Raw genomic sequence first — 23,386 nt, forward strand, 5'->3', positions numbered from 1 at the left:
TTTTAAATCCATGAACTTTGAGTAGAGCAGATTGCTCTCCATAGTGTGGTCAGGCTTCCTCTTATCAGTTGAAAACCTGAATAGGAACAAATAGCTCACTCCCCCCCACCTAAGAAAGAAGAAATTCTCCAACCCATGGCCTTCAGATTTCCTCTGCAGCACCAGCTCTCCAAGAGCTCTAACAGACTGCTGCATACTAGATGGGCACGTCCTCCCTTCCATCTCCTACATGCCAACCTCTACAGCCACAATGCAGACTTGTCATGTCTCCACCCTGCCTTGAGCCAATCTGTAAAATGAATTCCTTTCTATACATATGTGCATATGATTGGCTACTTCTCTGGAGAAAACCAACAGTCTTTTCTTCCCCACTACAGACACGACCTTCCTAGCCTTCACAGTCCAGGGTCAGGGAGGGTATCCTGTAAGGCCTGGGCATAGGACGTAAGTGCCATGCGCCATTTGCTACAAATCTCTGGGTCTTAACATTCTGCAGATGACAAGTGAGGTGATGTCCTGCTTGAACATTCTTATTTAAATTTCTACTGGTGCTCAGAAGTCCCCTCTAAATGACTTAGGAAGTGAGACACATTCTCTACAGGAAAGCCTCATCCCTCCAAAGGTAGCTCATTGAGCTGTGTCATAATTCTCTTTGTAATTGTTAGAAACAATCAGGTTGCTATTCAGATCATACCCTTCAGGTTATCACAGCCACTGAACTGTTCTACAACTGGGTAAACTGTAAGCACTCTATGGCAATGGAAATGTCTGTGATCTACAAAGTGGAGGATCTGACCTGTCTAGCAAAGGCTATAGTCATGTCCCCTCCACACTAGGGGGATGCCAGCATCTACCTGCACTTGCAATTTCAGTTTTCCTGGTCTACGTTCTACCAGCTCACTCTCCAGTCCTGCCCACTTTCCTCGCTCATTAATGAATTAAGTTAGGTCATTAACATGTGTTTGTTTAATAACTACTTACCAGAAGAATGATATTGTCAATTTTTTTGAATATTTTCAGATAATATAGTATACTATGATATCTCAAATACACTGGATATACTTGTCAAATCAGTAAGCAAGTGAGCTCAATCTTTCTCCAGAAGATTTCTGAGCACAGAGGTCAAGTACAGATTGGCCCATTGTAGCCTCTGCTGCTACTTCGCAGGTGCACTGCCTCCAGCAACTCTACCTGACACTTTTCCATCTACAAAATGGGAGGAAAGTCCCCCTCAAAGGTTGCCACTAGGACTGAAAGAGAAAACCACAAAGATGGCTTAGCTAGGCAGAACAGCCTCTTAAGTATTATTAAGTATTATTGTAAGACAGATTGTTCACTTGGACAATTACACAATTCCCCCTCTCATCTAAGTGGCCCTCACAGTGCCTCACACCCAAGAGGTGCCTCCTAAAGCTAATGGCAATGGTGGCGACCACAACTTCCAAAACCTCCTGGCCTGCCAAGCTTAATAAAACGCGTTATCCATCCTCCCAGACCACTGCCGGAGATGTTACAGCCTGACCTTCTATTGATCCCGACATCATCCCAATGGACCTTGTTCCATTGTAATTTATTACAACAGCTAAATTGGATCCACATGACAGTGCTTGGAGCCAATTCTCATTGAGGTTCTCCCCCTTCCCCTGCACCCCCCAGATTTGTGGAGACACTGAATTACATGATTTACTCAATTCCAGATATTACCGCTATTGAATTCCTTTCTTTAATCTTGCACATCCACCTAGAAAACGGGAAGGATGGCCTGGCATGATTTGTTCTGCAGGCTCATAAATTTCCTATTAATGCCGAGTCAGTAACCTTCACTGGCCTGCTCAGTTCTTCCCAGCCATGGTCTTTATCACGAGGAACACAAGTTGCTGGTTGCTGCTGACATCCTCTATGTGCCTCAAGCCCTGTAGTCTCAGTGAGAGAGAAGCAAGCTCTGGAAGAGAGCTCTCTGGCTACAAGGCACTACTGAACGTATGTGACAACAGAATCAGGCAGATGCTACTCCAACATGTTTGCCAAAAGATGTCTGGGCAAATTAGCACCTCCCGTGAGCAATTTCAATTTCAGCTGCGAAACCTGATGTTGGTGATTTTCCTACAGCTCAACGCTGGGATGGTGCCTCAGAGGTTATTTCCCATCAAGTCTATCCAATCTGTAAATGCTGTAGACAGTATTTTCTACCACCTTCTGCTCTGCAGCAATCTGAGCTGACACTCTATAACTGGGAGACTGACCTATCAACAAACAGTTTGTCAATTACCAGAACATTTAGCTTGTCAACTCAGTCCCCATGTCCTTGATTTTTAGAAACTCTGTAAAAAGAAGAGAAGGATGAATTATTCAAAGAAAAAAGTGTTTAGCTTAAAATTCTAAATAAAGGTCTTGCGGCACTGAAATGAAAAAAAAATGTATAAACCACAGAAAAATATACAACAAATGTTTGAACCACGAACGGAAATGAAATACCAAAGCAAAGGCACAATTACAGTTCTTCAATGACACTTCCCAGGAGTTTAGATGTGAACATAGCAAATAACAAATATTTCCTCATGACAATTGCCATGTTTACCGGAGGCTTTAGTTAAAGTTTCTGTAAACAGACAAATATATAAATTACCTTGGGTGTTTAACTAAGGCCTGTATCTTTGACATTCAGTCAACTTCTATAAAAGATATTTTAAAAAGGGAGGTTCAAAATAAAGAAAAAGAAAATTAGCTGATATACATAAGCAAAAGCAAGCATTACTGAGAACAACTTAAGTGAAAAAGTAAATTTTTGTGCTGTTTAATTATTATTTTCTACATTTCACATTATAAGGCATAAATATGAATTTCCCTTATTAAGGTTAAATATTTATTTCCTTCACTGTGCATAATAAAAATATTTAGCTGTCTCATGTATGTTTCATGTTTATAATCAAGAGATTAGTTATAAAGACATAATTTATTTTTTAATGAAAATGCTGTATTAGTTATTTTTAAACGAAGTACAAGGTGTACATACATGTAAATTATTTTTATATTTCTATTTCATTTATTTATTCATGAGAGAGGCAGATAAAGAGAGAGAGAGGGAGAGAGAGAGAATAGGCATATCAACGCCTGGAGCCACTGCAAACAAACTCTAGACTCATGTACCACCTCGTGCATCAGGTATTAAACGGGTACTGGGGAATCAAACCCGGGTCCTTAGGTTTTTCAGGCAAGCACCTTAACCACTGAACTACATCTCTATCCCATAAACTGTTTTAAAATAAAGCAGATTCTGTTAGAAATCGAAGATAAAGCAGATGAAGAATAGGTGAGGCTTCGGGGCAGAGCTGGACGCCTCCACTTGCCTGCTCAGGGCCTGCTGCTCAGCAAGCTGAACTTGCACTTACAAACCTGGCCAGTCGCATCTGTCCAAGGATGTAAGCTGCATCTATGCCCCCGAGTCATGCTCCAAACTATTTAGCATCCACTGTGAAAGCTAGAAAGTGGATACCACAGCACACGATTATGACAAATAATGATGGTAAAATAATGAGAGTCCTCTTTGGAACACATACAAAATTGCAGTTTTTTTCCCCTCCTCAGAGCATTTTTGTGTCACTTCAGCATACATATACATGAACACACACACACACACACACACACACACACGCATGCCTCACCCTTCCCTTTGGGGACTTCCTTATTTATCTACCACCTATCTAATATGTAAGGTAGCTTTTCAAGGTTAGTACAAGACTCTGGATTCTCACCCATTTCTTGAAAGATCAAGCAGTGCATTGGCTCTTGGGTCCCTCACCTCCTCACCTGCTCAGGAAGTCTAATCCAGTGCCAGTGCGTTGCCCTTCAACCATGCCTTCAGCACAGTGTCAGGTAAAAGACTTGTGTGGTTACGAGGCTATGACAAGTACAATGGCAAAAATAGCAGGATCACCCACGGAACTACTTTTGATATAGGAGGACTTGCTGATCAAGCTACAATGTGGACGAGCTGTAAGTTGCTTTATACTACATGAAAGAAATAAACTAGCCGGGCATGATGGCATACACCTTCAATCTTAGCACTTGGGAGGCAGAGATAGGAAGATCGCTGTGAGTTCAAAGCCACCCTAAGACTACATACTGAATTCGAGGTCTGCCTGGGCTACAGCAAGACCCTGCCTCAAACAAACAAATAAACAAACGAAGATGTATGCTGGGGGGATCCATTTCTACAGTGATTGAGAAGAGACGACATCATGGGAATGGGAATGAGCCAGGGCTTGTCACGGGATGGGGGCTGGAAGAAAAGGCTGTCAAGAAGAGAGCAGCACATAGAAAGTTCGTGAGCTGACAGAGCCGCCAACATCATGATGGGGGTACACACCCCCAGGCCCACACAGCGTAAAGAGCAATTTTACTACAGGGACCTTAAAGACAGATGTAAAATGACTTGGGGGTTGCAGTGTGAATGGCCTGGCCTCCCAGAAGCCCTCCCTTGACCTCTCTTTTAACTGTATCCTACCTTCCTCTCCTGTTCTCTCTGTGTCACTCTTTACTTTCTCCTCTCCTGCTATCTCTCTATCACTCTTTCCTTCCTCCTCTTTTGTTCCCTCTCTATCACTCTCCTTCCTCCTCTCCTGATCCCCCATCATCAGTCTGTCCTTCCACTCCCTGATCTTTCTTTTTATGAGCTGACTTTTTTCAGCTATTTTTTTTACAGGGACAGAAAGCTGACTGACACCTGGCTGAAGGTTAAAAGCCTGTGAGTGGAGCACTGAGAGTCACAGCCAACGCTGTACTGGGCTGTGATATTAATAAACTAACCATGTAGATGCATGGGTGTGCTATGAAAGAATGAAAGGCATGGGAAAACCCTCTTTGATACATTTCTGGATATACAACTTATAAAGTTTTCGCAATTATCAAGATAATCTGAACATTATTTGATGCCATTAACTATTATCTGTGGCATCACTTATGTTGACTGGATTTCCATGCATGACTATGCCATCCCTCATTTGAGCAATGTTTACAATCCTCTTTGGACTATGTTTACTAATCTGGAAAGAAAAACAAATTCACAAACATGCTGCCACATGCCTGTCAATATTCAATGCCTGCATCTCAATTTTTTTTTTTCCTGAAAGAAAATTCCTTGCGCGTAATCAATAATAGTGCAAGTAGCTTTGAAAACCGGCTAACCATTTTATTTTTCCCTTCAGCAGTGTAACATTTTAAACCGGGCATTGTCCTGTCCCACAGACTACTCCCCTGTAAGCTCTAAGAAAATGTGGGCAACGTTGAAGGGTTTCACCTGGCCACCCTTGACTCTGCCTCCAGCTGCTCTTAAGTTCATTAACATTCATAATGTAGGGAGAACTCCGTGTGTGTATGCCACCCTTCATAAACTTTTATAAGCCAAAGTATCATATGTGGCCTCAAGAATTTAGCTTCATATCTGTAACACTCAAGAAAGGACTATCTCCACCAGGCAGGCGTCAATGGGTGCCATTCATTGGAACACATCCTGTTTGCTTAGCTTTGCTTCCTTCAGACTCCACTCACAAAACAGCTATAGAATACAACAGGAACTGGGGAAGACCTCACCCTTGGGAATGAATGGCTTACTTCCCTCTGCACTGCATGGGGAGGAGGAATGTCTGAGTCAAAGGGGTAAATATGGTCTGGAAAGAAGAGTACCTTGTTCACCTCTATTAAGTATTTAGAAGATATTTAAAAACTTTCTTACTTGCCAGGGAGGTGGCTATATGTTAGAGCTGCCTACGGGCTATAATAACTTGTGATCTACACCAGAACTTAGCAAAACTACAGCCCATGGGCCAATCCGGCTATTTTTGTAAATAAAGTTTTATTGGAACACAGCCACTTCTATTTGTTTACTTAAGGCGAGTGTAACCAGAACTTTGGAGATTTGTTTATCATTCCATCCCATTTCAATTCTCCAGCTAAGGTTTAGGAAGCGCCCATGACCTACCAAGAGCTGTGCTATTCACAGGAATAAAAAAGATGAATAAGACTTCGTTGTTTCTTTTTGACTAAACTCAGGCTCTCATGGGAAAACAGACATAAATATGTAGCATCATATTTTAGAAAAATCTCAGTTATTTGATCTGAAATGACACAATCTGAAAAGTTTAATAAAGTCTTAACCCATATGTGTACAGTTTGAATCGTGGAAATCAATCTACAGCTATAAAACTTTATCAAATTTCCTGTGCTTTCCAACTTGAGCAGTGAAGACATTGGAAAGGACCATGGATACACTACACACAATGCTATCTTACTGGACTATAAAATTCCTTGTCAGTGTCCTGGGAACCCCAATCCTGTTCACTTGCCCTTGAATTTCTAAGACATATTTGATAACTCCTGATCAATTATTTTAGTGTACATTTGTATCAATTTTCTATGATTCTGTCACAAAATGTCACCAATCTAGTGGCTTAAAACAACACTCATTTCTGAAGCACAGTTGTGCAGTTCAGAAGTCCTGCATAGCCATGGAGTCTCTGCTCTGGGTATTATAAGAGTGAGATAAAAGTGAATATTTGAAGCCGGATATAGTGGTGCACACCTTTAATCCCAGCACTTGGAAGGCAGAAGTAGGAAGATCTCAGTGAGTCTGAAGCCTGCCTGAGACTACATACTGAATTCCAGATCACCCTGGGCTAGAAGGAGGTCCTATCTTGAGAAAACAAAAACAACAAGAACAACAAAAAAAGTGAGTATTTGTCAGGAAGCTCTAGCGGGGAATTTCACTTCTCAGCATTTTCTTATTGTTGGCCAAATGTGGATTTGTGGGGTCCTAGAATTACAAGGTGGCTTCCTTATTGGAGGACATGAGAAACAAGTACCAGTCTTGGGGGCGGCCTGTGTGGCCCTGCCACCCCCAAGTTCATGGTAGAGAACTTCTCTTGCATCACATCTGCCCCATTTTCCAAGCCTTGATTTCCTTGTCTAGACCTTAAGGACTAGGTTTAAAGGGCTGGAATGATGAGATCACACACACACACACACACACACACACACACACACACAGATGATCTCCTTTTATTCCAGTCAATTGTACCATAGAATGTAACTTAACCAGCAATTCCAAATCCCCCATAAGTAACAGTCCTGGCTATTATTTAAGGTATTTGAAACCAGAGAGGTGAGAAATCCTATGATCCAACTTAGAATTCTATCATAGCATTTTTTTCAGAATTGCAAATTACTTTTATAAACACTAATTATGCTAGCCAAGGACTGGTTATATATTTGTGTTACTACTGCTTTTTAAAAATCAGCAGCCTGGGCTGGAGATACGGCTCAGAAGTTAAAGGCACCTGCTTGCAAAGTGTGTTGGCCCCAGGACCCACATAAAGCCAAATGCATGAAGTGGTGCATGCATCTGGAGTTCATTTGCAGTGGCTAGAGGCCCTTTCACACTCATATTCTCTTCTCATGCTCCCCCCCCCCGTTTGCAAATAAATAAAAAATAAAAATCAGCAAAATAAAAATGAAATGTGACACAGTATTATTAAGGTGTTCCAAACTGCTATATAGTTAGTCATTAATTAGGAATTTAGCTTCTATAAAAATTATCTAAGCAGTTGCAACTTCTGACTCAGAAAAGCTGTCTGTCTAGTCAGGTCAGGATGAAGGCAATGATGCTATAGTGTCCAAACAGTGGAGCAATGCTGTGGAGTTCCAGGCACTGAGAACACATCAACCCTGCCTTACAGCTATCCCTATGGGAAACCTAGACATGTGGAATGAAAGCTTAGAATTATGGACTTCCCTTATAATATCACATGCTAAATGCAAATATATAAACATGTATTCTTCATAGCAAGACAGAATTCATTGCCAAACACAGGAGAAGTGACAAAGACAGAAAAATTTCCCCTCCCACATAAATAAGGCTGATGTAAATCAAATGGCCAGGGGTGGGGGGGGCGGCGGGATATGTGGGAAGACAAATGGAAAATCATCTCCAGACTGAAATATGTAAAGGCTCAACCATGTCTAATCCCTTATCACAAAACTGCAAGCAACAGCTGGCAACCGGGATGTGTTAGGAGGCCGGTGTCTCTGAGGCTAGCAGCCACCACCAGGCCACTCCAGGCAGTTCTATTTTAAATCTTCAGGAGATTTTATTGTTGTAAAGCAAATCTCTTCACAAAAAAATAAAAATAAAATCCACCATGGTAACATGGGTACAGAATATAAGGTCTTAACCCAGCTTTCTCATGGAATGAGAACACATTCTCAACATGACTTGCTTAAACTGCATTTTGAAAAAACATAGATGATGGCTATCGCCACATGCAAGTCACAGGGGACTGGAGGAGATGTTCACAGCATGGAAGTTACACTATTTCTCAAAATTTAATCACCTGTCAGGTGTGGTGGCACACACCTTTAATTAGAGCACTTGGAGGGCAGAGGTAGGATCACTGTGAGTCTGAGGTAACCCTGAGACTACATAGTGAATTGCAGGTAAGCCTGAGCTACAGTGAGACCCTATGTCAAATAAAACAAAATAAAATTAATCACATAATATTTTTGATTGCTACAGAACATAAAGTAAAGCTCCTCACCATGAAATCTGTACCCTAAATGGAAGAAGTGTAGTCCAGCTATACTGTTACTTTGGATCCCATCAGATCCACTGTGAGCAAGAATCGTGGTCCAGCTCTGTGAAGTTAGTTTGGATTCTACCCAATGCACTGTCCTCCTTCTCCCGTATACACTTTTCTCACTACCCTGACTGGACAGCTCCTTGTTTGACCTCCACAGTGACCTGGTTGCACTCCTGGTCCAGAACAACATGTATGAATGCATGAGATATGTGGTCCACTACTGAAAGTCAAGGACACTGAATACAATGAATTACCTACAAGAAAGTTGAAAGCAACAGGTGAGCTTAGAATAGAAGACATCTGTGAAAGGTAAATGGTGTGTGTGTGTGTGTGTGTGTGTGTGTGTGTGTGTGTGTGTGTGTGTGTTGCGTGTTCCGGTCAATAGAATTAACTGGTCCTGTCCCTAAATCTCTTCCTTTGAGCAAACGTTTAAGGATCTTGTGGAAACAATGTTCATTATATCTAGCTTAGTTTGAGCTTGCTCAGGTACTGCCATAGTTGCTGTTCAATTAATACATGAGGTGAATGTTTGCCTCAAAAGCAGCAGTAAGTAGCTAAGAGCTTGCTCACTCTTGATTAAATGACTCATAGAGTCAGTGTCTTTATTTCAAGGCACCCCCCCCAAGAAGAAAACCTGTCATAAAAGTCACTGATTTCTGGTGGCTGGAATGGTAGATGACTTATCTCTGTCTCTGCAAATCAGATGCTCAATTTCTAGTCTGTATTCCACATACTTCATCCCCATACAAATGAACTGATATTGTAACTACTGTGGCCAGGCTAATCTTAATAATTCTATAATTTTAATAATCCAAGATTATTATATACATTCCCTGTAAGTTCTGATTATTAGGTGTGAAAATTGCAAAATAGCAAGTAACAGTAGTAGTTCAAACATGACCTACACTCACATGCATACCTATTCAACACTGTTACATAAACTACTCAAAATGACATCACAGAACATGTATGGAAAATGCTATATATAGCAACTGAGTTAATAGAGGGCAGAGGTATTTTGGTAGACTAAGTAAAATTCACTTTAAGAGACACTATTTACTGACAGGTAGCCTAGATAGCCAAGAATACACACACAAAAAGCAATGGATGCCTGTGGACAAGGGTTCTCTACATTTTTATTTGTTGAGGGGTGTCATCTATATATGAGTACGTTTACCAGCACACTTAGACTGAACTACTTTTCAGATGTTTGTAGCAAATTTTTCTAGCTATCACAATAAAAAAATGCAAATGTTTGGTCTGGAGAGATGGCTTAGCAGTTAAAACACTTGTCTGCAAAGCCTATGGGCCCAGGTTTGATTCCCCAGTGCCTGCATAAACCAGGTGCATAAGATGGCGTGTGAGTCTGGAGTTCGTTTGCAGTGGCTAAAGGCCCCCATGCACCCATTCTCTCTATCTGCCTCTTACTCTCTCTCCAATAAATAAAATAAATAAAATTAAAACGTAAACGTTTATTTAAAAAATGCAAATGTCCCTTAAAGGGCTAGGAGGAGAGCTGAGAGGCATTGCCTTAGACTAAAGGCCAACCAACATCCAACCCTGGAGGACCAGCTAATTTCCTGGCTTCCGGTACAGAGCCAGCCAGCTGCAGCCAGGCCAGGTCCAAGGCAAAGCTCTCAATGTGCGGCGCAGCTGCTGCTTGTTACACTAAGTTAAGAGTCTCTTACTCGTGGGTCCCTCTCTGACTACTCCAAGGAAAACTACCGAAAGGTCTCAGATTAATATTTCGAGATCTCATTTCATTAACAAGCAAAAGAAAATAAAACAACCATGAGAACAAAAATTGTTAACATCTTTGAAAAATTAAATAACAAAGCAACTCAGTGACCTTGAATAGTACTTGAAGACTCTCATGGGAGAATAAAATAAAGCCCTTATCTTTCTTTTTTCTTCTACATATAACTACTGAAAGTATTTTGAAATCCAGACTTAGTGCTGTCTTTTGTTGCGTTAACTTGTTTTCTTTTGTTCTTCCTCATTTTTTGGAACACATCATTAATTGGGTTTCACTGGATTTTCTGGCTGCATTTCTACTGGGCCTGTGTGTCAATTTCAGGTGAGTTGCTCAATCTGTAGTTTAGCATCACATCTGAGAATTCCACCTGTCTCCTGAGGAGGCACTACTGTAAACTAAGTCCAGAATAGTGTGTGGGCTACTACAGGTCCATCACTTTCCTACCCCAATGACTGTGAGTAAGTAACTTCTCTCTCTCTCTCTCTCTCTCTCTCTCTCTCTCTCTCTCTCTCTCCCTGTGTGTGTGCTGTGTGTGTGTGTGTATAAGAGAGAGCACGCTCACATGTTTGAATGCCCATATGGAGGCTGGTGGTTGTTGTGATTGGGTCTTTTCCTCCATTGCTCTCACCTTCACTTATTGAGGAAGGATGTCTCACTTGAACCCAGGGCTCACCCATTCAGCGAGTTTAGCGAACCAGCTTGCCCTGGGGATCTCTGTCTTTGTAACCTGAATGCTGGCATCATAGGCAGACTGCCATACGTACTCATCCTTTGCAAGGGTGCTGGGAGCCCCAACTCCCGTCCTCATACTTCACAGAAAGTGCTTTATCCACTGGACCTCTTCCCTAGCTCCCCAGGAAACTACTTTTAAAGTAAACTTTGCCATTTTATTTTGTTTTCTAGTACTAGGGATTGACATTAAAGGCCTCATGCCGTCTAAGCAAGTTGCTACACTGGCCCACATCACTTGCCTCTAGTCACTCATTTCTAAAGTAAAGATTATAACAATAACAAAAAGTCACTGAATTTGCGAGAACTCCCAATCTAAGTGTGTAATGCCCCTAGTGCAATTTCTGATTTATAGCAATGGCTCAATCAATCGTGGAGAACCATTTTTATTATTTTTTTGAAAATCAGCATTTGCTTTCTTCTAACTAGAAACAAGCATGCACAATCCAGTCATTTCATCCTATCATCTCATGAAATCCCCTACTTCTAACAATCAAGTAACTTATGCGAACTGGATAAGGAAGTGCAGCACTGGACAGGATTCTTTAAAATGCCCTCTTTTCTTCTAAAAAGGAAAAGGAGGTGAGAATGGTTAACCTCCTTCACTCAAGCCTCAGCCCCTTTTACCTTCTCAGGATAAGAAGCCAGAACTGGAGGTGCTGGGTGTGGGCAGAAAACCAGTCATCTCCTTCTTCAGTGTTATTCATGGATGGCTTCCTCCTGCAGCCTACGCAGAACACGCCGTAACAGGAACAGCAAGTGGGTTTGACATTTCACTGGGGCAAATGACTCCTCATAGCTGACGATGTTTTCAGGCCAAAAGTAGATCTCAGAGGGCTCACTCTTCTCCAGACTTCTCATTCATGAACAACTGGCTTAGTTTTTTTTTAAAAAAAAAAAATATTTATTTATTTGCCGGGCGTGGTGGCGCACACCTTTAATCCCAGCACTCGGGAGGCAGAGGTAGGAGAATCGCCATGAGTTCAAGGCCACCCTGAGACTACAGAGTTAATTCCAGGTCAGCCTGGACCAGAGTGAGACCCTACCTCGAAAAACCAATATATATATATATATATATATATATATATATACACACACACACACACATATATACATATATATATATGTATATTTATTTATTTATTTGCAAGCAGAGAGAGACAGAGTGGAGATGAAGGGGCGAGGAGAATGGGCATGGCATGCTAGGGCCTCCAGGTACTGCAAATGAACTCCAGATGCATGTGCCACTTTGTGTGTCTGGCTTTACGTGGGTGCTAGAGATCGAACCCAGCCTATTAGGCCTTGTGAGCAAATTCCCCCAGCTTGAGTGAGGACCAACATATGCCAGGGATTTCAGGGAGATGACAGGGTCTTGGTGATAATGGACAGAGCAACCCTGGGCCTGGCCATGAAGCAAACATTCAGCAGAGGGCTCTTTCTTCTCGGAGAATATGAGTTTTCCCAAGACAAAGTGTCAGCAAAGATTGCCCAAGAAGGTGACCCAAATCCAAGGGTAAAGCTTAGAGGCTTAGAGTCACTCTCCCCAATTCCTTCAGAGTAAGGGTCTTGGTTAGAGCCTGCCAGTAAGAGGAAACTGTGCAAAATTTGAAGCCTGGTCCCATAACTTTAAATCCCAGTTGAGCAGGTGACATCAGGGCAGAGGGGAGAGGGTAATAGGGAAGTCACCAGGAAAAGGCGTCTTACCAGACACATTTCTGGTTGTGAAATATGGTGGTGTTCGCCTCCTTTTGATCTCCTGGTGCTGAGCCATGTCCTGATCATAGCCAGTCTGGTCTGAATAACATTTACTGAGGCTCTGGATAATTTTGCTTTTTTTTGTTTCTTTGTTTTTTGAAATAGAGTCTCACTCTAACCCAGCCTGACCTGGAATTCACTATGTAGTCTCAGGGTGGCCTTGCGCTCACAGCGATCCTCCTACCTCTGCCTCCAGAGTGCTGGGATTAAAGGTGTGTGTCACCATACTCAGCTCTTGCAATAAACTTTCTTTTGCTTAGTGTAAACAGAAGTGGCTCTGGGGCTTGAGAGATGACAGTTAAAACACTTGCCTACAAAGCCAAAGGACCAAGGTTCAATTCCCCTGCACCCATATAAAGCCAGATGAACAAGGGGGCACATGCATCTAGAGTTCATTTGCAATGACTAGAGGCCCTGACACACACATGCTCTGTCTCCTTCTCTCTCTCTTTCTATTTGCCTCTTTTCCTTTCCTTCTCAAGTAAATAAATAAATAAACTTTTTTTTTATTTTTTTTAAAGAGTGGCTCTGTTGAGTGCGTCTACCACACAGTGAGTTTCAGGTGACATGCTATGTCACCTCTACTGCACTTATATTCAGGATCAGGCATAAGTATCTCCCCTACCAGACTGTCAGTTTCCTGAGTACTGGAGAGTTGGTTTTTTGTTTTTTTTTTAATTTACTTATTTAAGAGCGACAGAGAGGAAAAGAGGCAGATAGAAAGAGAGACAGAATAGGCATGCTAGGGCCTCCAGTCACTGCAAACGAACTCCTGACACATGGACCCCCTTGTGCATCTGGCTAAAGTGGGTCCTGGGGAATTAAGCCTCAAACCAGGGTTCTTAGGCTTCACAAGCAAGTGCTTAGCTGCTAAGCCATCTCTCCAGCCCACTTTATTTTTGAACGCTAAACTCTGGAGTAATGATTGACACCTGGGAAGTACTAATTGGATGCAAAAAAATATGTTTTGCACAGGTTCAAAAAGTGACAGAAACATTCAATGAGATGTATAGACCCTGAGAAAGAACTTAATTAAGTTAAAAAAACTTTGATGCCTTAATTGAACTTGACACTAATGTGGAAATCAGCATGCTCTGTGTCCACTTTCCCACATAACATTTTAAAATAAATCTCATTTACAAAGTCAGCATAGTGGACTGGAGAGATGGCTTAGAAGTTAAGGCACTTGCCTGTGAAGCCTAAGGACACATGTTCAAATCCCCAGTACCCATGTTAGCCAGATGCACAAGGTGGCACATGCATTTGGAGTTCATTTTCAGTGGCTAGAGACCCTGGTGTGCCTATTCTTTCTCTGCCTCTTTCTCTCTCTCCCTCTCAAATAAATAAAATAAAAGTCAGTATACAATAACTATTCTCACAGTATATTTACCCCTCAGTTGAACATCTTTAACAACTTTTACCACTCTATGTAGTCCCAAATAGGTAGCATAAAGGTGCCAAGGTAAGCAGGCCATCATTCATCCCTCAGAGAACTTTAGTTTGCTTGTTTTGTTTTTTTTTTAATTTTTTTTTGTCCATTTTTCATTTATTTATTATTTGAGAGCGACAGACACAGAGAGAAAGACAGATAGAGGGGGAGAGAGAGAATGGGCGCGCCAGGGCTTCCAGCCTCTGCAAACGAACTCAGATGCGTGCGCCCCCTTGTGCATCTGGCTAACGTGGGACCTGGGGAACCAAGCCTCGAACCGGGGTCCTTAGGCTTCACAGGCAAACGCTTAACCGCTAAGCCATCTCTCCAGCCCTAGTTTGCTTGTTTTGAGATAGGGTCTCACTCTAGCCAGGCTTGACCTTAAACTCACTCTGTAGTCCTAGGCTAAACTTGAAATCACAGCAATCCTCTTACCTTTGCCTCCTGAGTGATGGGATTAAAGGCTTGCCCCACCATGCCTAGACCTTATTCACCACTCCCAAGAGCCAAGTCCACTTACCCTCCCTACCATTTCCAACTTAGCAGCCATCCACAAAGTTCAATAGGGAATCTGTGAACTTGGCTTCTAGAGAGATGCCATCTGTCTTTCTTCCCTCAGTGAAGAGAGTGCCCCTGTTTTATAAACATATACTGCTCATGTGACTGAAACCTAGCATGAAAATGGAGAAATAACTTTTTGCCCAATTTTAATGGCTTCAAAACAATTATTGGGTAATAAGTTTATACTCAAAGAATCTATGAGCCTGCACGAGAGGATGAAATTAATCTGGTTCAAATATTGCTACCATGACCGGACATTGTGGGCATCATATGCTTTCCACATGTACAATGTCGTCAAGTTTTTATGACGTTCCCTGTAAAAACTCTATAGTCAGGTAGCACCTCATTACCTGCAGTTTGTGTTCAGGTGTGGGAACAGAATGCTATGGCCTCAGGCTAAGGTGTTTGCCTGTGAAGCCTAAGGATTCAGGTTCTATTCCTCAGTACTCATGTAAAGACAGATGCACAAGGTGGCAAATGCTGGAATTTGTTTGCAGTGGCTAGAGGCCCTGGAACACCCATTCTCCCCCTCTCCCCCACACCTCTCTCTCAAATAAATAAAATATATTTTAAAAATCTGACAGACAGGAGGTGTGAGCAGAGCTTGTCAGGCTTCATGGGATACAGGAGCATGCCCAGTTCCAATGGCAAGAAGACCCAGCACAGCTTGCCAACAAGGTAACACTGCAATGTCTACATAGACATGAGTTTATTATTGTTCCATGTCAACACACACCCAAATCCAAAATTCATGCTGTTCTAATCCAGGCCCACCACACTGAAGAAACAGATATGCTGAATGTGGTCAATACTCCAAAGACAATGCTTCATTGGCCACCTGGCTTCTGCATCACTTCTATGCTTTGAACCAGTTTCTGAACAGTGTCCATCGCATCTCTGGAGGGCATTTCTATCTCATACTATTTCATACTGCAGGTGGAGCAGAAATCTGGCCTCCCTGCTATGTTGCCTGTGGTTTAGTTGGCTCTCCAAATGTATCAGAAAACATTCAGTGAAGAATAAAGGAAAGTTGGCAAACCTCTCTTTGTATGCACAAAATATTGTGTACAAGATTTAAGCACATAGGATCATAGTCATTTTGTCAAAAGAAGCTGGGCTGTAGAGGTGGCTTAGTGGTTAAAGGTATTTGCTTGCAAAACCCGATGACTAGGATTCAACTCCCCAGCATCCATGTAAAGCCAGATGCACAAAGTGGTGCATGTGCCTGGAGTCCGTTCACAGCTGCAGAAGGCCCTGGCATGTCCATACTCTCTTCTATCTATCTATCTATCTATCTATCTATCTATCTATCTATCTATCTATCTCTTTCTTTCTTTCTCCATCTCTCTCTGAAATAGCTAAACAAATATTTAAAAAGAAGCTGTTAAGGCATTTGCCTGGAAATGTTAAGGACCCAGGTTCAATTTCCCTGTACCCACATAAGTCAGATACACAAGGTGGTCCATGCATCCAGAGTTCATTTGCAATGGCTAGAGGCCCTGGCACACCCATTCTCTCTATCTACCTCTCTCTTTCCCTCTCTCTGTCAAATAACTAAATAAACAGTTTTTAAAATGGTGCTATAATATGTAAATGGCATAGAACTTCCAAACCGGTAAGCAAATCTTTGGGTCTGCTGGGGTGTGGGAGGTTAAAATTATGCTAAGTAAGCACATCAGCAAAAGTGATATTTGTCACTCAGAGATTAAATGTGTCATCTCAAAACTGTAGGCACCAGTTATTGCCATTTATTACCCACCAATTAGAGGGTTTAGTCTCAGCTGCCAGAAAATAAACACCTTGGAGAGTCTTCCTCATCTCTTTCATATCTAGGATCATCATAAAAATTAAGATAAGAAGAAAAATAAAGTTTATTCGCTTAATTTTCATTGATCAATGTGTTATATTTTCTCAAAGAAATTAAAAAAAAAACCTTATATTCAGGTTACATGACCTTGGACAAGCATACCATAAACCAAAATATCCCTAGTTCCATAGCTGTTTGCATTGATCAATGTGTTATATTTTCTCAAAGAAATTAAAAAAAAACCTTATATTCAGGTTACGTGACCTTGGACAAGCATACCATAAACCAAAATATCCCTCGTTCCATAGCTGTATCTAGATCATCATGTTATTGTCAAGAGTAAGTAAATGGTGCCTGTCACAGCACAGTATCCAACACTCACTGTTCAAAATAATTAAATATTTGTTTTCATTCATTGCTGAGGATTTTAAATGACAATATTTTTACGATTTGGATCTGAACTGCCTCCCCAAAGGTTATGTGCTAAATGCAGGCGTGGTCTGTAGGTAGTGGCACTATTGGGAAACAGTGGACACTTAGGAGGTAGGGGCTTAGTACTTTGTCGCAGCAATGGAATGCTAATACAGTCTTCACCTGAGTCCTTAGGATATGCTGTCAGACAGCTAGAGAGATTGCTCAGTGGTTAAAGGCATTTGTTTGCAAAGCCTGACAAGCTACATTGTATGACCCAGTACCCATATAAGGCCAGATGTGCAAAGTGGCACATGCATCTGGAGTTTGTTTGAAGCAGCAGGAGAACTTGGTGCCTCTCCACACTCTCCCTGTCAATCATATATATGAATATCCTTGAAGACTGGCCCTACAAAGGTCATCCATTCACAGGCGCTTAGCTATTTCTGCCTGGGTGTCTTCTGACCATCTCCATCAAGCAGCTGTTGCCACAGGATGGAACTGAATGACCAGAACCTATATCTCAACAGAAATGAATTAATTATGCAGTCAAACAAATCACCATTATTCTATGTACTCTAGACAGATGCAATTCCTGTACTTTTTAAATTTTTGGCTTCTTAAATGAATGATTTGACTTTCACCTAGCTTTACTTTATAAAATAAAAAGTATTTCAGTTTGCACATGAATGTAACATTTGAGTTTCTGGTTGAGTAGAATAGAAAAGGAAGACGCTGGAAAGAAATGTGCTGGCTCTCTGGGAGAAAGAAAACCATAGAACTTACTTCTGGAGCAGCAGAAACATGGAGAGGAGGTGATTCAGATAAAAGAAATTCACTGATAATCTTATCACATTATCTCTGTCGAAACAGATGGAGAGCCAACTGCTGTGGAATTTTTATACAGCTCTGTTCTTTTTGTTTGTTTGTTTTTTTGTTTGGTTGGTTTTTCGAGGTAAGGTTTCACTCTAGCTCAGGCTGACCTGGAATTCACTCTGTATTCTCAGGGTGGCCTCGAACTCATGGTGATCCTCCTACCTCTGCCTCCTGAGTGCTGGGATTAAAGGCGTGCACCACCACACCCGGCATACAGCTCTGTTCTTGACTTGGATTGATAGGCAAAGGTTTTCATGACAATAGGAAGTAGGTGTGAGACCTAACTTTAGCCAAGAAAATAGTTCTTTTCAAGACCTTAATCTAGAGTAAGTCTACTTATTCATTCATTAAATATTTACTGAGCAAGTACACCTTCGATGTTCTAAAGATATAACAGTGGGAAAAATAATACAGCCTGCCATCCTGGAATTTATATTCTAATAATATGAATGAAATTTAGAAAGTATATACTTTCCAGATGGCAATAAATTCTACTTAGAAAACTGAAGTTGCATGGGAAACACAGAGGTTAGGAACATAGGCATGCTATTTCATGTAGGAAGGGGCTAAGGTCTATGATTAAGTACCATTTATGCAAAGACTCAAAAGCAAAGGCATGAGGCATGTGAGCATTTAGAGCAGGTCATCTAGTAGAAACATAACATTCTCATTTGTCACATACGTAAGTTTTCTTTTTTGAGGTAGGATCTCCCTCTAGGCCAGGGTGATCACTTTCTAGACCCAGGCTGGCCCCAAGCTCACAGCCAATTTTTAACCTTTCTAACAGTCCCATTAAAAAGTAAGATAAAAGCAATATCAATTCTAGGAATTTTATTCTATGTACCCAATATTTCCAAAATTATTTACACATCAATAATACAGAAATTTTAGATGAGTGCTCTCAGAGTCTACTTTTCATGATAGAACTTTAAAATCTGGCAAGTATTTCACACAGCACATTTTCACTCAAAAGCTGAAGGCATATAGGTATCACAATGGGCAGTGCGTGTCCAGAGTGAGTGCTTCATAAAGGCTGTTTGAGAGCTTTGAGAGAGCCCGACAACATCTCTGTAGGCTGTGGCAGCTAAGGTGACGTGAGCAAAGGGAGAAGACAGGAGATAAAGAACTCAGTCGTGCCTTTCTATCCGTCCATTCGTTCCATGATGTGAACACAGCATTCATCTTGTTGAGAGGCTGTAGTGACAACCAGCCATCTTGGGAGCAAAAAGGCATCCACCAGACACTGAACCTGCTTGAACCTTGATATGAAACTTTCTATCCTCCTAAGCTGTAAGACACAAAATTTCTGTTCTACATAAATTAGTTTCAGGTATTCAGGAATGGGTAAAGATAACAGAATATGATCTTGCGAAGTATAAAATACATCTAAAGTAGACTGGTCAACTCTCAGGAAGGAAAAGACTTGAGGAACAGTTTGGACTTTTTATTTATTTGTGTGTGTGTTACATACATATGTTTGTGTATGAGTCCACATGTGTTTTCAGGTACACATGTTTGTATGTGCACAGCATGTAGGGGTTAGAGGTCACCATCAGGGTTTCTAGCTTTCTCTTCCAGATCGGGTATCTTGCTGAGATGAGAGCTCAGATTCAGGTACGCTAGCTATCCACAGGGAATTGCTGTCCTGCCCTTTTAGTGTCAGGAATGCAGGCACACATTCTCACAGCCAGCATTTTACATGGGTTTTAGAGACCCAACACAGGGCCCCATGCTTATGCAGTAAACAATTTACCCACTAAGCCATCTTCCCAAGCACTCACTTTTCATCTACATATTTTCTCTAGGTGCAGAGACTAAAAATGGGGCCTATACATGCTAAGCATCTATCACAGAGCTACTCCCTGAAACACTGCAGGAGTCAGCTTTCTGAGAAGGCTAACCAGGGAGGGAATAGACCCTGATAAATTAAGATGCAAGGCAATCATTTTTCCTCCTCCTCCTTCCTGGCCTGAAAGAATTTCCCACCATTACACTGCCTTGGTGGGCTGGTCTGACGACTTCCTGAGATCTGTGCAATAGTGGATACACCTTAAACCAGTCAGCACCTCTCACCTTCAACCAAGCCAACCAACCACAGACTCCAAACAGGTGGACCTTCCCAGCCACTAACGTTCGGTTCTCATGAAAACTGGATTCTCCTGTCAGAGGCCCCTCCTCTCAGAGGAGCCAACTTTTTTCTTTTGCTTCCCCCCTCTTAGTCTAAAATCAACTATTCTTTTAAAATACCTTCATGTCTTGTAATTCTTTAATGGCAGAGGAAAAACTCTACAAAATTCCCCAGGGCACTGCCCAGGTAGTATCAACCCCCAGCATTTGTACTGCCAGTACTATTAGTTAGGACTGACATCTGAACGTATACAATTACTTCAGTGTTTACATTGATAAATACAAGAATTATCTCCATTGAGTTTTCAGGTAATTTATTAGACTACCATGAGACCATGTTAAAATTGAGACACAACCAACAATAAGTACAGTAATAGTAAAGGGGAAAGTTGATGCTTCATTAATATATATTTTTAAAGATAATTTATTTTGCACATGCTCCAAATTTCTCTGAAATGACAAGAACATAGGTAATACCAACCCCCACCCAGAAAGGCTATAACTGACCTTTTTCTGAAGAACATTAATTTTTCTTTCCTTCACTTCTAACATGTCTTTCATGTCACGAATCTCTCCAGCCAGGGTCCCCTTCTCTTCTGTAAGGTCCTGCAGTTGTTTTGTTTTTTTATTGAGAAAAGATTCTTTCTCTTCTAGTCGTAATCTCAGTGCATCCACCTGAAATCAGCAATAAAGGAAGAAAGTGCTGGTTTTACAACAAGGCCGTTGATCACCATCAGTGTGTTGCCTTTGGAGTGGGGCAGGGAGAGCTGTGCATGTAGTACCAGGTACAGAGTTTTTGATGAGAGATAACTCAGTACATTTTAGCAGCCTATGTACCTTACAGTCCTGTTGCACATATATCTGAACAGTGATTTCATTTTTTAAAAAATAGCTTTGTTAAAAGGGGGCTTGATGAACTTGTAGTATGCTCCTGTGTTTGTTCCCCTGCTTATAAGAAGCAGTGTGTTTGCTTAGGGTGGGAAACAAAAACACCTTTCTCCATGTCCCAGAGAGCCCGGTGCTTTCCGCATCTTCCAGGTTGTGGAGAACTCCATGAGTGTCTGGAAGAACAAGATGGACATGTATGGAAACACGGCTGAGGGAGAAGACAGAGACACAGAGCCAGGCGTCCACTATTGCTGCTGGAGGAAGAACATGGTGTAAAAACAAAACGCACATTTTCTTGCTGAAGGAAAAGGTTCTAAATACTCACAAAAGAAAAAAAATAGGTAAAGCATACAAAAAAAGTCCTGTTTCTATGTGAGCACAAAAATTTAATTATGGGGCTGAAAAAATGGCTTAGCAGTTAAGGCACTTGCCTGTGAAGCCTAATGACCCAGGTTTGATTCCCCAGTACCCATGTAAGCTGGAGGCACAAGGTGGCACATGTGTCTGGAGGTCATTTACAGTGGCTAGAGGCCCTGGTGCATCCATCTTCTCTCTCTCAAATAAATAACTTTTTAAAAATTTAATTATGATCATGGTGTACTGTCAACATATATGGAGGTTGTCAATACAAAGTTTAAAAAATATGCAAAATACAAACGCAATGCTGTTCTGTGCAACACTGTGTATACTAGAAGTAAAAGACCCAAAACAACCTAGAAGTTCACCAATAAAGGAATAGTTGGAAAAACCATGATACAAAATTTAAAAAAAAAGAAAATCAGAATTCTTATTTTCAAGTATCATTTAAGGGGAAAATATAAACTTTATATTTAATTGAACATTCTGAACACCATCACAGGGAGAGATGCTGTCTGACAACAGGTGGAAAGCATTCCTAAGGAAGCATGCCCATGGCTGCCATTTGGCCTCCACATGTATGTGCCTGCCTGCACCCACCTGAGCACACACACATAGAGACAGGCACTGCAAAAGCAACTGTGGGATGGAGAGATGGCTCAATGGTTAAGACACTTACTAGCAAAACCAAAGGAAACAAGTTGATTACCCAGTACCCACATAGCTAGATGCACAAGGTGGTGCATGTGTATAGAGTTTATCTGCAGTGGCTAGAGGTCTTGACATGCCCATTCTCTCTCTCTCTCTCTCTCTCTCTCTCTCTCTCTCTCTCTCTCTCTCTCTCTCTCTCTCTCTCTCTCTTTCTCTCTCTGTCTCTTTCCCTCTCTCTCTTTCTCTCTCAAATAAATATATAAAATAAAATATTTGTTTTAAAAAGTAATTGTGATGGACACGGTGGCATATGCCTTTAATCCTAGCATATGGCAGGCAGAAGTAGAAAGACTGCTGTGAGTTCAAGGCCAGCCTGAGACCATATAGTAAATTCCAAGTCAGCCTGTGGTGGGAGAAGCAATTATAACACATTATGAAATAGGTTGTTCTTAATTATTGTCAATAACAAGTTATAAGTTTTCTGAGAACATTCTCAGTTGAACCACAACATCTAATATATTATTTCCAAGACTAGTAGAACTCATTGTCAAAATGATCTTACAGTCATTTCATCAGATACCACTGCCATCATCTAAATTCTCACACTGAAACTGAATTTCCAATGTAATGATATCCAAAAGTGGGGCCTTTAAGAGGTGACTAGATCCTTGTGACACAGTCCTCATTAATTGGATATAAAGAAGCCCGGGGACTGGAAAATAGCTTAGTGGCTATGGTGCTTGCCTGCAATACCTCAGAACACAGCATTGATTCCACAGCACCCACATAAGCCAGATGTACAAGGTAGCATATGAGTCTGGAGTTTATTTGCAGTGGCTAGAGGACTTGGCATGCTCACTCTCCCTCTCTCTCTCTTCCCCCTCCCTCTTTCAAATAAATAAATAACTTTTTTTTTAAAAGGCCCAAAGGACCCATGTGAAAGCACAACCTATGAGCAGGGACTGCCCTTACCACACACTCCACATCAACCTTGTACTTCCTAGCCACTGGATTTTTACTGTCAATAAACCAGCTCAACCAGGTATTTTGCTATTGAAGCTGAGATGGACTAAGATGATCACAATGATTTATTTTTTCTGGGTCCTTAAAGATACCTTAATTTATATGACCATCTACAAAGGAGAGAACAGAATTAAAACTATCAATGGGATCCAGAAGTTACACCCCAGTGATCTATCCTGATCACTGCAGGAAAGGATATTGCTTATGACTGTTTCCTTAGTGTGAGACTGTGGCCATATGTATTATAACAAAATTAAATAATGCCATAAATGGGTCTAACAAATGTATATACAAATTATGCTTATAAATATGTTCATAGGGCTATATAGGTGGCTCAGGGTTTAAATAACTTGACTACAAAGCCTAATGTCCCATGTTAGATTCCC

At 41.3% G+C, this 23,386-nt stretch overlaps 1 protein-coding gene across 14 annotated transcripts in view; it reads right to left on the minus strand.

Moving 5' to 3' along the window:
* Erc2 (ELKS/RAB6-interacting/CAST family member 2) overlaps positions 1 to 23,386 on the minus strand; it is a 1,023,973-nt gene that overhangs the window by 625,046 nt on the left and 375,541 nt on the right. For all 14 annotated transcript variants that reach the window (XM_045136003.1, XM_045136012.1, XM_045136010.1 and 11 more), the window contains one exon: positions 20,589 to 20,756. In XM_045136003.1, coding sequence (XP_044991938.1) covers positions 20,589 to 20,756 — 168 coding nt within the window. The remainder of the gene's footprint in view (positions 1 to 20,588; positions 20,757 to 23,386) is intronic.

Source organism: Jaculus jaculus, chromosome 16 (genome assembly GCF_020740685.1).
Source record: "Jaculus jaculus isolate mJacJac1 chromosome 16, mJacJac1.mat.Y.cur, whole genome shotgun sequence".
NCBI classification, from domain to species: Eukaryota; Metazoa; Chordata; class Mammalia; order Rodentia; family Dipodidae; genus Jaculus; species Jaculus jaculus.